The sequence below is a fragment of the Bufo bufo genome, chromosome 1 (genome assembly GCF_905171765.1).
Source record: "Bufo bufo chromosome 1, aBufBuf1.1, whole genome shotgun sequence".
Taxonomy (NCBI): Eukaryota; Metazoa; Chordata; class Amphibia; order Anura; family Bufonidae; genus Bufo; species Bufo bufo.
The window spans coordinates 180898676-180913579 of record NC_053389.1 but is presented as its reverse complement, the minus strand read 5'-3'; the positions used below and the strand labels follow the sequence as shown (position 1 = coordinate 180913579).

Sequence of the window (14904 nt, the reverse complement as noted above, 5' to 3'; positions counted from 1 at the left end):
TTTCCGCAGGGAAAGATTTTAACGTTCAAATCACTGTAAATGGTACTCAGCTTACTGCAAAGCCTATAGTAAAATGGTTTAAAGGAAAGTGGCTGGAACTGGGAAGCAAAAGTGGGACTAGGTACAAGTTTGAGCAAAGCTACGATGAATCCAAAAAGGTAGTGTTTCTTTTCTCTCCCCTACAAAGGAATATTGCTGATTGAAATGTAACAGTTTCATGATTAATTAAAGTGAATGTTGACGTTAAAAAAAATACGAATCTCAGTTCCAAAATGTTTGCTAATTATTTCCTTAATATTTCTTTATATGTTAGTTTTTTTTTTATGATTCTCCTGCATAGATGTAAAAGATAATGAGTCAGATATACTAATCCTGTATAGATGGCATAAATTTAAAGGGATTGTTCATGTTTTTTTTTTTAAATTACATACCCATCCAGAAGTACCTGTGAATCTGACTTTGAGGGGCCCCTGGCTCTCTGCTGCTGAAGTCTTTCAGTCCCTACATGTAAACTTCCAGTGCTGCTGGAGCCAGTGACTGGCCTTAGTGGTGACATGTCCCCAAGCATCATGTGACCCAGCAGTACATGCCACTTCGGGATACATCATGGTGAGGCCAGTCATTGACTTGCAGGAGCACACGTGATCCTGTGCATGCTGGAAGTTTACATGCAGGGACTGGAAGACTACAGAAGAGAGCCAAGCACCCACTGAGCTGGAACCAAACAGCAGGGAACAGTTGAGCTCCCTTTACAAGCAAGGTGGGGGCTTCATTTAAAAACAAGACACTCATGGGTAACCCATTTAAGGCTTTTTAACACAGACTGACAGTTTTCAGCCCTTCCCAATAATTACCTATCAAGGAAAAGAAGGGAGAGCTGCACTTATGTGCAGCAACAATCCATTCTGTATGAGAGCAAGGGATTGCTACTGTGATCATTCATTCCCATACAGATGAGCCCTTTTGCTGCTGAGGTATTTGGGCATTTTGCACTGTTGGTAGTCTCGACAATTTTAGCATTTTTGATGTAACATAAAATCTAAATTAGAAAATAAAAGAAAATAATTTTACCCCCTTCATACCCACAAATTTTCTAAAAGTAGACAACCTATACATTGTCAAAATGCCTTTTACTACTTTATACACACAGCCACCTTCATGCGACTTTGCATCAAAATTAAATTTTTCATAAAAATTGTACCTCTCTCACTGCTGTCAACCATATATTCTTTTCATGATGCTGGCACAGCTGCTGTTTTCTACAATACCACAATTACTTCAGCAAAAGACTCCAATGCTCCCCTCACACAGCAGAACCCATCAAATTGACAATACTATCACACTTACCAGTCAAAAAAATTGACAAGTTTGCAGAGTTGCAGAACAACGCTGTAAGAAAACTCCCTCCAAGGAAGACTTCAACACATACAATCAAGCTGTTCTCAACTTCAAGTCTGCACTTATGTCTTTTAAATAGGACTACTCTACAACTCTCATATCGTCTCTTTCCCGCAACCCTAAACAATTGTTTAATACCGTTGACTCTCTACTCTGTCCCCAGGTGTCCCCTTCTACAACCGTCATCTCACCCAAAGACGTGGCCTCATATTTCAACTTATTTCAACTTATTTGGCCAGTTACTAAAATAAAAAAATATGAGACTTCTGATGTACAGGAATACTTACTACTAGTAAGTATTCCTATACAGCAGAAATCAGTCATCATTTATTTTTTATTTTTTTAAATAACGGGCCATGCAGCTCTATAGTGTAGTGGTTAACATTCTTTGCTGTAATGTAGAAGGTCGTGAGTTTGAATCCCACCAGAAACTTTTCAGAAATAGAGGCTAAATTAGATTTAAATACACTGACTCGAGCATCGCGCTCGAGCACACCCGATATTCGGCCGAGCATAGCGATGCTTGAGCCGAACTTGTGTTCGGCTGAGCATGCTCGCCCAACACTAACCTCTTTAACTACCACTAATCAAATGATCTGCTAGCTTCAAAAGCTAATGTTATTACTCTGTACTCGTCCTTCACCTTTGACACAGTTGACCTTTCTTTGCTGTTGTACACCCTCTCATCCCTTGGTGTCAGAAACTCAGGCCTCTCCTGGATCTCCTTGTTTCTCACCAGCAGAACTTTCAGTGTTTCCCACTAATACCCCACCTCCTCATCATGCCCTATCTGTGTTGTTGCCCTCCTAGTTCCCCTACTTTTCTCTATTTATACATTTGGCCTGGGACAGCTCATAGAGTCCCATGGCTTCCAATACCACCTCTATGATGATGACATTCAAATCTACCTCTCTGGCCAAGATGTCACATCTAGAGATGAGCGAATTTTTGAAAAATTCGATTCGGCCGCTTCGATTAATTTTCAGAAAAAATTTGGTTCGATACGATTTTATTCGCGGCAAATCATGTTAAAAAGTAGCTATTTTCTGGCTACAGAGAGCCTTTATAGTGGTGTAGAACACTGTGCCTTGCAATAACACGCATAGGAAGTCTGCTGTGGTAGTGAAATAACACTGAGTCAGTGTGAAATGTAGATGACAGGCGTTGCTTTTAGAATCACTGCACACTTCACTTATTTGGGCAGTCAGGGGGCCAAAACTGACCAAATAACTCAAGTATGAACTCAACTTTACAGGTCGATGTTAGCGTCAAGAAGAAGCGCACTCCTTTTACAACGTCGTCAGCTGATTCCACATAGATGTCTACAGAACCTATTCTAATAAACTCTTATATAAGTAGAGCCCCCTGACAGAGTGGAAAGGGTGTCAGCAGTAAGTTTGTGTTGACGTCACAGATTATTTTGCCCTTCCTCTGATCCGTCAGAACAATAACCCCCAAAAAATGGATCTTGTCTGTTGAGCATCCGCTGTCACTCGGTCAGCATTTGGTCAGTAATCCACCAGTATTGCTAATGCCGAAAAAAAACAGGAGTGGATCCAAAACAGAGATGACAAGTGAATGGAATATTTGCATGTCTTCTGTGTTTTGCACCCACTCCTGCTTTTGGCTACCAAATCACAAGCCTTACAGGCCTTACAGCTGCTACACAGACAGGATCCGTTGTGCATCTCATTTTTCCTTCCTTCTGACAGATCAGCAGAAGGGTCAAATCAATGATGATGTCAGCCAGGCTGATAGTCAAAATAGTGGCTCAGCCATGAAGTGGGGAGGGTGGGAGCAGCATGAGGAGGCCACAGAGTGGCACAATGACAGTGTGGAGGTGTCAGCAGCAGCATCAGGAGGCCACAGAGTGGCACAATGAAAATGTGGAGGTGGCAGCAGCATCAGGAGGCCACAGAGTGGCAAGGTGGCATAGTGTGTAGGTGGAAGCAGCATGAGGAGACCACAGACTGGCAAGGTGACATAGTGTGGAGGTGGCAACAGCATCAGGAGGCCACAGAGTGACAAGGTGACATAGTGTGGAGGTGTCAGCAGCATCAGGAGGCCACAGAGTGGCAAGGTGACATAGTGTGGAGGTGGCAGCAGCATAAGGAGGCCACAGAGTAGCAAGGTGACATAGTGTGGAGGTAGCAGCAGCATGAGGAGACCACAGAGTAGCAAGGTGACATAGTGTGAAGGTGGCAGCAGCATCAGGAGACCACAGAGTGGCAAGGTGACATAGTGTGGAGGTGGCAGTAGCATGAGGAGACCACAGAGTGGCAAGGTGACATAGTATGGAGGTGGCAGCAGCATGAGGAGACCACAGAGTGGCAAGGTGACATAGTGTGGAGGTGGCAGCAGCATGAGGAGACCACAGAGTGGCAAGGTGACATAGTGTGTCAGTGGCAGCAGCACCAGGAGGCCACAGAGTGGCAAGGTGACATAGTGTGGAGATGGCAGCAGCATATGGAGACTACAGAGTGGCAAGGTGACATAGTGTGGAGGTGGCAGCAGCAGCATGAGGAGACCACAGAGTGACCCGGTGACAGAGTGGGGAGGTGGGTGGCAATAACAGTACCCGCTGACGATGGTGGGTATAAGAAGGAGCACTTGGCATCAGATGTGTTGCATCAGGTGGGTGGCAGCATCAGAATAGTAGCGGAGGCAGGTACCCAGAAGAAACCGGTCTCTTGTCAAAGTGTTGGTGTAGCACCATGAATGATCTAGTCTGATGCATCAGGCATTGGTGGGTGGAAATCCTAGCTGATCCACTCATGATTCCTCTTGACAAAGGTCAGTCTCTCCACATTTTGGGTGGACAGGCGAGTTCTTCTTGGGGTAACTGTGGCCCCCGCCGCAATAAACACCCACTCTGATGTGACACTACTGGCCGGGCAAGACAGCTTTTCCAGGGCAAACTCTGCAAGTTGCAGCCACAAATTCAGTTTGCCTGCCCAGCAGTCCAGCGGATCTTCAATGTGGAGTGGCAGGGTGCTGTCTAAGTATGCCACCACCTGCTGGTTCAGGTCCTGCTTTATGTCTAGCTGCTGGTGAGTAGTTTCTTCACTATGCGGGTAAAGAAAGCTGCTCATCAGTGACTCTAGACTCAGGCTGCTGCTGATGGAGCTGGTACTGCTCCTGCCACCCTAACCCTGCCCCAGCAGCCATGGCAGTGAAACGTGAGTGCAGAGGGCCCCCTGGTCAGACCTGCGAGAGGATGGACGATGGTGCAGATAGGCAGCGGCCAACTGACTACAAAGGATGTAAGTGATGTGCAGTGACTCGGAGGGACTCCCTGCCTCCATCTCCACTGCATACTGCCACAGTGTGTCTGGGTCCTCTACCTCCTCTTCCTCATTGCCCTGTAGCTCCTCTGGCTGCTCCTACTCCTCCTCTCCTGTCACCTGTGTATAAAAACCACCCATTTCGATACACATTGCTTGTGCTCCAATGTCCTCCTCCTCCTCCAGTTCAGCCCCCACAGGGCTCATGTGGCTGTGATATCTAGGCACCACGTCTCCAGTCCCCTGACCAGCCAGATTTACCAGCATAAAGAAGTGGAATGAAATCGTTCATCCCGTAGTCCTGGCAACTGACAAATAATGTGGCCTCCTCAAAGTGCCTGAGCAAACGGCAGGGGTCACGCATGACCTGCCACTGGCTGACATCAAAGTTACACAGGGGAGTACTTCTGTCCGCTTGGATCATTAAGAAATCATTTATGGCCTTTCTCTGTTCGCATAGTCGGTCCAACATATGGAGGGTGGAATTCCAACTGGTGGAAATGTCGCATATCAGCATATGTTGGGGGATGCCGTTCTGCCGCTGCAGCTCAAGGAGGTTGTGCTTTGCGGTGTGCGAGTGGCTGTAGTGCATGCAAAGTTTCTTGGCCATTTTTAGGATGTCTTGCAGATGGGTGGAAGACTTCAGGAACCGCTTGACAACCAGATTGAACAGGTGTGCCATGCAGGGCGCATGGCTCAGCCATCCTTGACACAGCGCTGACACCATGTTCTTCCCGTTGTCGGTCCCATGGTTCCGATTTTGAGTTGTCGCGGAGAAAGCCAGGATTCAATTTCTTCATGAAGGATATGGAGCAGTTCCTCCCCTGTGTGACCCTGTTAGCCCAGGCAAACAAGGTTCAAAACAGCGTGACACCACCGTGCCCTGCACATGGGGTATGATGGAATTGTCTGTGAATTGTCCCTGTGAATTGTCCCTGCAGTGGAGGCTGAGGACACGGTGGAGGATGAGGAGTTTGTTACTAAGTTCATGGACCTGTGTTGTATTGTTATGTATCCTCCCTCCTAGATGTACAGCACAATGGAATTAATTGTGCTTTCAAATAAATAATAATATTGGTGGGTAAAAAGGTAATCCAAGCAGAAAGTTATATGGACCACATCTCTAAAAATACACGATCAACATATGCAGAGTTCATACATACAACTTTGGCTTACATTTACATGTACGTATCTTCATAAAATCACCAGAGCTGGAAAGACCAAAATCTGGTTTTAAGATTGGAAATTTAAAAAAAGTAACAACCTATAAAACACAGGGAATACACTCCTTGAAAAGAATGTGCATCCCCAGAACATATACTGTATATTTCCTGAAAGCAGACAATCCGATGACTGCAGTTGCTTTTATGGACTCTTGACAACCTTATCCACTTCCAAATAACTTTGTAACAAACAGGAATTATTTTAAAAATGCATCAGCATTAAACATCTGCACCTAAAACTCACATCCAAGCAGACTAGAGATAATTTGTTGTTTTTTTTTTTTCAAAAAATGATTTGTGAGTGAATCAATCTTTTTAAATCAAATATGTTCTAGTTGGCCTGAAAATTGAAGTCTCCTTTTCGTTATTTTCTTTTATTTTTAAAGAATTTTTGCTCTTTCTCATTCCTCCCCTTTAAACTCTTGAAAGAAACAAAAATGAGTACACCCTCACATTTCTAAAAATACAGCTTACAGTGTACAGCTTGTATAACAGTGTAAATTTGGTCTGCCCTCAAAATAACTCAACACACATCCATTAATGTATAAACTGCTGGCAAAAAAGTCAGTACACCCCTAAGTAAAAATAGCAACCAGTTTCCGAAAGGAGGGGATCATGCTCTGCTTCAGTAAGTCACACTACATGTTGACATTCATGGTTCCCTCAATGAACTGTAGCTCCCCACAGCTGGCAGGACTCATGCAGCCCCAAACCATAACACCCCCACCACCACGCTTGACTGTAGGCAAGACCCACTTGACTTTGTACTCCTCACCTGATTGCCGCCACACACCATCTGAACCAAATAGGTTTATCTTGGTCTCATCATACCACAGGACATGGTTCCAGTAATCCATATCCTTAGTCTGCTTGTCTTCAGCAAACTGTTTGTGGGCTTTCTTGTTCATCATCTTTAGAAGAGGATTCCTTCTGGGATGACAGCCATGCAGACCAATTTTATGCAGTGTGCGGAGTATGGTCTGAGCACTGACAGGCTCACCCCCCACCCCTTTAACCTCTGCTGCAATGCTGGCAGCAGTCATATGTCTATTTTGAAAAGTCAACCTCTCGATATGACGCTGAGCATGTGCACTCAACTTCTTTGATCGACCATGGCGAGGTCTGTTCTGGGTGGAACCTATCTTGTTAAACCGTTGTATGGTCTTGGCCACCATGCTGCTGCTCAGTTTCAGGATGTTGGCAATCTTCTTATAGCCTAGGCCTGTGATGGCTAACCTCCGGTACTCCAGCTGTGGTAAAACTACAACTCCCAAGATGCACACTTGCTTGGCTGTTCTAGGAACTCCACAGAAATGAATGGAACATGCTGGGAGATGTAGTTTCACCACAGCTGGAGTGCCGGAGGTTAGCCATCACTGGCCTAGGTCATCTTTATGTAGAGCGACAATTCTTTTTTTCAGATCCTCAGAGAGTTCATTGCTATGAGGTGCCATGCTGAACTTTCAGTGTCCAGTATGAGAAAGTGTGAGAGCGATTCACCAAATTTAACACACCTGCTCGCCATTAACACAAGGGGATCTTGTAACACTAATGAGTCACATGACACCAGGGAGGGGAAAATGGCTAATTGGGCACAATTTGGCCATTTTCAAATAGGGGTATACTCACTTTTGTTGGCAGTGGTTAAGACATTAATGGCTCTGTGGTGAGTTATTTTTTGAGCACATCAAATTTACACTGTTATACAAGCTGTACACTGACTACTTTGTATGAAAGTGTCAGGTCTTAAGTGTTGTCCCATGAAAAGATATAATAAAATACTTAGAAAAATGTGAGGGGTGTACTCACTTTTGTGAGATACTTGTATATAGCTATGAATAAACGCATGATTGATTGTGTAAACAAACAACCGTCCCATGTCGACAGGACTATTTTTCCTGTCACATATAACGGAACTGTTATTTGTCCCCATAGACATGTATTAGGACGGAGCAAAATGGAATGCCTCTTAAAGGCTTCCGTTTTGCATTCCGTCCTAAAATTCCATTATAACTCTTTTCCCTATATAGGAATTCTGCGAACGCGAATGCGAACCCGCCCTAACTGATGCACAGGATCAGGTTTTTTTTCACAGGTTCCATTTTTTTTTTTTTTTCTGTTCTTCTAACTGACTAGAAGAATGGAAAATGAAACGGTTATGTGGTTAAGTGGTACAACATCAGCAATTTTGCACACCAGGGGATTGTTGGGTGTTATTTCCTGGCAACACATTCAGTTATTGATGGCTGACAATGGAGCAGAGGATAAGGAAGAGTCTGAGCGGGAAAAGTAACTGATGACGATGATGACAAAGATACTGTATTGCATGTGAATGCTGCCGCAAAGGAAGCCAGGAAAAAGGTGTATTGTAGCGCTAGCTGGTGGCCACTTCTATTTTCCCACTGTAACTGGTCGCCTTATATGCTGGGATAAAGCATTTGTGTTTAAACACCCATGGCTTATTTGAATCCTGCAGATATTGTACATGGCAATACTTTTGTCTTCCAGAAAAATTGCCAGATAAGAAATGCTTGCACACTCCAACAGAGCTAGCAGCAGCTGAGCTTGGCTTAGGTCTGGAATGTTTTGAGTCTGCGTCCACAGTATAAGCGGTACCTGATCATAATAGAAGCTGATCGTAATGGAAGCAGATGTGACTCTTGCAGTTTTTTGGGAAGGTCTAGCTTTATGTTCCCTCTTGCTCCTCGACACTCTGATCTGGCTGCCAGGTCCTGTCCAACACACAGTAATTGTCATCCTCACCCTCCACTCCAGTCTTATCAGATTGTGATATGTCACCATGGGTTCCTTGGGCTCCCTCATGATTCCCTGCTTTGTATTTTCCCTAGTGGCCACTGTTGCTAACACTTCACCTACCATTTTGAGTATCTTCCATACAGGGTCGGACTGGCTCACCGGGAAGCCGGTGAAATGCCCGGTGGGCCCCTTGCCTGTCTGCTTATACTACAGCCAGAGCCACCAGCAGGGCAGTTACTATACTTTCAGGCGCCTGCAGCACTGGCACACATATCATTTTACTTTGGTGAAAGGGACAGCACAATACCTTGCAGCGCTTGTTCCTTTCTCCAAAGTAAACTTCACCAACCCGACATGAGCAGACGGCCCCCCCTCCTCTCTGCAGTGTGATATTCCATCATGTGTGAGGAGGGGGCGGAGCCAGAGGAGCCGAGGCAGCAGCAGAAGATAATGGAGACGCTGCTCTCTCTGAGTCACTGTGGCTCCAGTATAAAGTTCAGTTCTCTTCTCTCACTGGTCCCACTACTCCACACAGCAGCACTGGGGTAAGTTACTGTGGGAGGGAACTGGGAAGTTAGGAGAGTCCTGAAGCTGCTGCCCCTGCACATCTTGTGTCCCTGTTGTTCCAGCCCCTCACAGACCTTTGCCCACCAACTATCTCACCTATACTTTATACAGAGCAAGAAGTTATGTCTCCCAGTGTCCCCCTCTTCCCTCTCATCAGTGGCATTTCACACTTTCCCAGCCCCTCACCCCCACATAATATGTAATGTCTCTGGAGGTTATATCAGTACTGGAGTGTTATAAGAGGAGTTGCTGATATCAGTCACATAGGATGTAATGTCTCTGGAGGTTACCGTATTTTTCGCCCCATAAGACGCACTTTTTCCCGCCAAAAAATGGTCTTATGGGGCGAATGCTGACATTTTTACATTGCAGGCTGCGATGTATGAGCGGGCGGGGAGAGACACTATACAAATATAAAATGTCTCATTCAATTAAAAGTGATTAAACATGCCTCCCCCACTTTTAATATTACCGTACACCCTAACAGCTTCTGTAGAATGCAGGCAGCGTAACTCCCTGATGTCACGTGCCTGCGCCGCCTACTTTATGAATGAAGCAGGCGGCGCAGGCACGTGACGTCAGTGAGTGACGCGCTGGCCGCCCCGGCCTGCCTGCCTGCGTTGTACAGAAGCTGTTAGGGTGTACGGTAATATTAGGAGTGAAGGGGCATGTGTAATCACTTTTAATTGAATGTGACATTTTATATTTGTATACTGCAGCACTGCAGCGGTGGGGGGGGGGGAATCTGTGGATGACAGTTTTATAGGGGACATCTGTGGATGGTACTGTTAAGGGGTGGGGGGTCTGTGGATGGCACTGTTATGGGGTGGGGGGTCTGTGGATGGCACATATATAAAAGTGCCATCCACAGATCCCCCATAACAGTGCCATCCACAGATCCCCCATAACAGTGCCATCCACAGATCCCCCATAACAGTGTCAGCCACAGATCCCCCCCTGTAAAAGTATCCTTCACAGATACCCCCCCTATAACAGTGTCCATCACAGATTCCCCCATAACAGTGCGTCATCCACAGATCCCCCATAACAGTGCGTCATCCACAGATCTCCCATAACAGTGTCCTTCACAGATCCCCCCATAACAGTGTCCTTCACAGATCCCCAGTAATAGTGCCATCCACAGACCACCATTAGTTCCAAACCCACCAAAAGCACACCTTTTGGTTAAAAATATTTTTTTTCTTATTTTCCTCCCCAAAAACCTAGGTGCGTCTTATGGGCCGGTGCGTCTTATAGGGTGAAAAATACGGGTATATCAGTACTAGAGCGTTATAAGAGGAGCGGCTGATATCAGTCGCATATGATGTAATGTCTCTGGAGGTTATATCAGTGCTGGAGCGTTATAAGAGGAGCGGCTGATATCAGTCACATATGACTGTGGATAGGTCATCAGTATCTGATTGGTGGGGGTCTGACACCCGGGACTAGGGATCGACGATATTGATTTTTTTAGAGCCGATAACCTGTGAACTTTCAGGCCGATAGCCGATCATTTATACCAATATTTTGTGCATTTTCATTTTTTTTTTTTTTAATCCTACACAAGTTAAATGAAGAGATGCCATTATATATCTAAGATTAAATATTTATACTTAGTTATCTATACAAGTTAGCCGGCGCATGCGCATTAATTACTGTGATGCCGTACCAGGAATGGACATCGCAGTGCGCATGTGCAGGCCGACCAACTCAGTGCGCAGGCGCGGGATCTCGGCGAAAGAAGAAGTAAGAAGATGGGCGGGCAGAGGGAAAGGATGGGCGGGCAGAGGGAAAGACTGGGCGGGGGGAAGCGACGATAAGGCAGAGCTGCCTGGGCACCTACGAGGTTGATGCCGCCCCTGGGCACTTGCGATCCCTCGTTTGCAGATCCTACTAAGATGATTTTTGCCAGTTATATAAGTCCACGATTGCTTATAAAGGTAATGTTTTTATCAACTGTAATGCTGCTAGAAAGCTATGGGAAGGGTTAAAAAGGTGAAACTGAATACAGACTCCCTTTAAAGAGAAACAATTTGATATAGTGCAGTGCACAATACTGTTCTGTTTAGCATACTGTTACTGTATTGTGTGCCAAAATGCATACATTCATGTGTACGAGACTGAAAAATGAACAAGTTATATCTCCAGCTCTAGGGTGGGCCCCCAAAATCAATTGGTGGGCCCTAGGCACCCCAGTCCGACACTGCTTCCATAGCACATGGAGTTTTCCTGCCTCTTCTTAGGAAAATAGAAGGCACTCCATTAGGAGAATGAAGATAGAGAGGATGCAACTGAAAGGCTTTTCTGGGGTTGCAAGGAGGAGGAGCAGGACGATTGCTGCGACCCCTAGCTCCAAGGCACGATGTCAGAAGTGACATCCACATCATCCTGCTGTAATTGAGAAAAGGATTCAACCATCCTTCAATATTGTCATCCTCTTTGTCCTCAATATTAATATGGCGACTATCGGAAGTCAGGGGGAACTGTGGCTTACTACTACTAATACTGGCCAGATAGCTGGTTCTTGGGTCTTTGGTTTTGTACTCTTCCATTTTCCAGATATTTTATTATAAGGCCTATAAATGAAAAGTCACGTGTTTGGTACAAAGAATATTAAATGGTACTAGTAAATTTGCAAATGTGTTTTCTATAACGTAAAGACAAAGGCACAATTAAATGTCCATGCCTTTCTACACACTGAACACTTTTATTCACAGTTTACTTTTGAAATAATGCAACTTTTGCATTAAAATTGTTTGAACTACACAGTCTGTTGCCGTAATACGTTCACTAACATGGGTATAACAATGCAATTTTTGAAGTGAAATGTTTTTAACTACATGGTGCGATGCAGTAATGTGTTCACTAGCACTGGTAGAACAATGCAATGTTTGTGGTAAAATGTCTTTGAACTATGCATTCACTAGTGTTGATCACGAATATTCGAATTGCAAATTTTTATCGCAAATATAGATACTTCGAAAATTCGCGAATATTTAGAATATAGTGATATATATTCGTAATTTCGAATATTCGAGATTTTTTTATTGCAAATTTTTGTAATGCTAATTTTTATCGCAAATTTTTCAATTGCCGAGTAAAAACATGATTCCTCCCTGCTTCTTGCATGTGGGCCAATGACTCATTGGCCCACAAGCAAGAAGCAGGGAGGAATCATGACTTTAAGGCCTCTTTCACACGACTGTATGGCTTTTTCAGTGTTTTGCGGGCCGTTTTTTCCGGATCCGTTGTTCCGTTTTTTGTTTCCGCTGTGTTTCCATTTCGGTTCCGTTTTTGCGTTCCGTTTTTCCGTATGGCATATACAGTATACAGTAATTACATAGAAAAAATTGGGCTGGGCATAACATTTTCAATAGATGGTTCCGCAAAAAACGGAACAGATATGGAAGACATACGGATGCATTTTTTGCGGACCCATTGACTTGAATGGAACCACGGACCGTGATTTGCAGACAAGAATAGGACAAGACTCAAAATCTAGCGGAACGGAATTGCGGACTTACGGAAACGGAATGCTCACGGAGTACATTCAGTTTTTTTTGCGGACCTATTGAAATGAATGGTTCCGTATACGGAACGCAATAAACAGCCCGTATACGAAACGCAAAAAACGTTTGTGTGAACGAGCCCTAAATGGGATAAATGATGAATATTCAAAAAAACTAATATATAGCACTATATCGAATATATTAGATTTTTTGAATATTCGTAATATTCTAAAACAAGAATATATAGCAATATATATCGAATATTCGAAAAAAACAAATATAGAGCAAAATAGCTAATATAGTGTTATAATCTTCTTTGTCTAATAGTTGTAATTTTTTTCTCATCTGCTAAATTGCTCTATATTCGTTTTTTTTCGAATATTCGCTATATTGCTATATATTCTTCTTTTAGAATATTACGAATATTCGAAAAAATAAATATATTAGTTTTTTCGAATATTCGTAATATTCTAAAACAAGAATATATAGCAATATAGTGAATATTCGAAAAAAAACGAATATAGAGCAATTTAGCTAATATAGTGCTATAATCTTGTTTGTCTAATAGTTGTAATTTTTTCTCATCTGAAGTTCAGATTGGAAAAAAATTTCAACTATTGAAAAAAAAGATTATAGCACTATATTATTGCTCTATATTCGTTTTTTTTTTTTTTCGAATATTCGCTATATTGCTATATATTCTTGTTTTAGAATATTATGAATATTCGAAAAAACAAATATATTCGATATAGTGCTATGACTTATTGGCCCACAAGCAAGAAACAGGGAGGAATCATGTTTTTGCTCGGAGTAATCAATTGAGAAATTTGCGATAAAAATTTGCATTACAAAAACTCGCATATTACGCGATTATTACCTTGTCTATTTTTCGAGTAAAAAAAACTTAGAATATAACGAATATTTGAATTCGCGAATATTCTACAAATATTCTACAAAATATTCGCAAAATATCGTGAATTCGAATATGACCCCTGATGCTTATCACTAGCATTCACTAAAACATGGATAACAATTCATTGTTTGCAGTAAAATGGCTTTGAACTATGCGTTCAATAACACAGGTATAAAAATTATGTTATTGTCGTAAAATACTTTTGTTATAATTGCCCATTATCCTGGAATACTGCCTGTGTCAGAAAAATATGAAAGTTGGTGGAGTGTGTTTGTAAGGTAAGAGGGAAATGAAAGCTAGTGTGAAGGAGTCAAATGTAGATAAAGAAGGCGATGATGTTGAAACCTGATAAATCTGACTGGCGAGGAAGACGTGGAGCTTACATCTCATGGCCACCTGAGCCCTGTGGAGGCTGTACTGGCAATGGAGGAGGGCGACAAGAAGGAGGACATAAACTGCCCCAATGAATTCTATACAGAACTAGGTGGTTTATCTGCCCAAATGACTGGAGAGGAGCAGAAGGAGCTAGAGGGCGACGAGGAAGACGATGCAGGTGACCCTGACAGACCGTGGCAGTATGCAGAGATGGAGGCAGGGAATCCCTTGAGTGAATGGCCAGATGCATGCTGAGCTGCTTGCTTTGTGACAGCCTCATTATCACTATTCAGGAGAGGGATGACTACTGGCACTCCATAATGTTAGAACCTTGCTACCGGTCCAAAATGGGGGCCTTTTTTACACCTTCTGAGAGGGATGAAAAACTCAACTACTATCGAAATATCCATTGTAGTCAGTTGGTCGCTGCCTACGCGCCCCCTCGCCCATCCTCATGAAGGTCTAACTGGAGGAACACTCTGAGCTCACGCTCCACTGCCATGAGTGCTGCAGGGCGGTGGGGGCTGGGAGCAGGAGCCACACTAGCTCCATCAGCAGCAACTTAAGTCTTGAGTCTCTAATGAGCACTTTTCTTCCCCCGCTTACTGAAGAAATCATCCAGCAGCAGGACATGGAGCAGAACCTGAAACAGCAGGTGGTGGCATACTTGTACTGCACTCTGTCACCCCTGATACAAGATCCCCTTGTCTACTGGGCAGCCAAACTTGAATTATGGCCACAACAGGCCAAATTTTCCCAGGTCAAGTGGGCATTAATGGTCACCTAATATTGCTGTGTGAGACACAACAACTATATTCACATATATGGCTGTCTGGCCCAGCTGCTGCAACCACTAGAATTGTCATTCATGAAACTTT

At 43.7% G+C, this 14904-nt stretch overlaps 2 protein-coding genes across 6 annotated transcripts in view; both read left to right on the top strand.

Annotated features, from left to right (window-relative positions):
• The window catches only part of LOC121001740 (myosin-binding protein C, fast-type-like), a 607494-nt gene that overhangs the window by 61361 nt on the left and 531229 nt on the right, over nucleotides 1-14904 (top strand). The gene's annotated exons all lie outside the window — the stretch shown is intronic.
• LOC121001720 (myosin-binding protein C, fast-type-like) overlaps nucleotides 1-14904 on the top strand; it is a 272071-nt gene that overhangs the window by 61426 nt on the left and 195741 nt on the right. For all 3 annotated transcript variants that reach the window (XM_040432923.1, XM_040432909.1, XM_040432918.1), the window contains one exon: nucleotides 10-158. In XM_040432923.1, the coding sequence (XP_040288857.1) occupies nucleotides 10-158 (149 nt within the window). The remainder of the gene's footprint in view (nucleotides 1-9; nucleotides 159-14904) is intronic.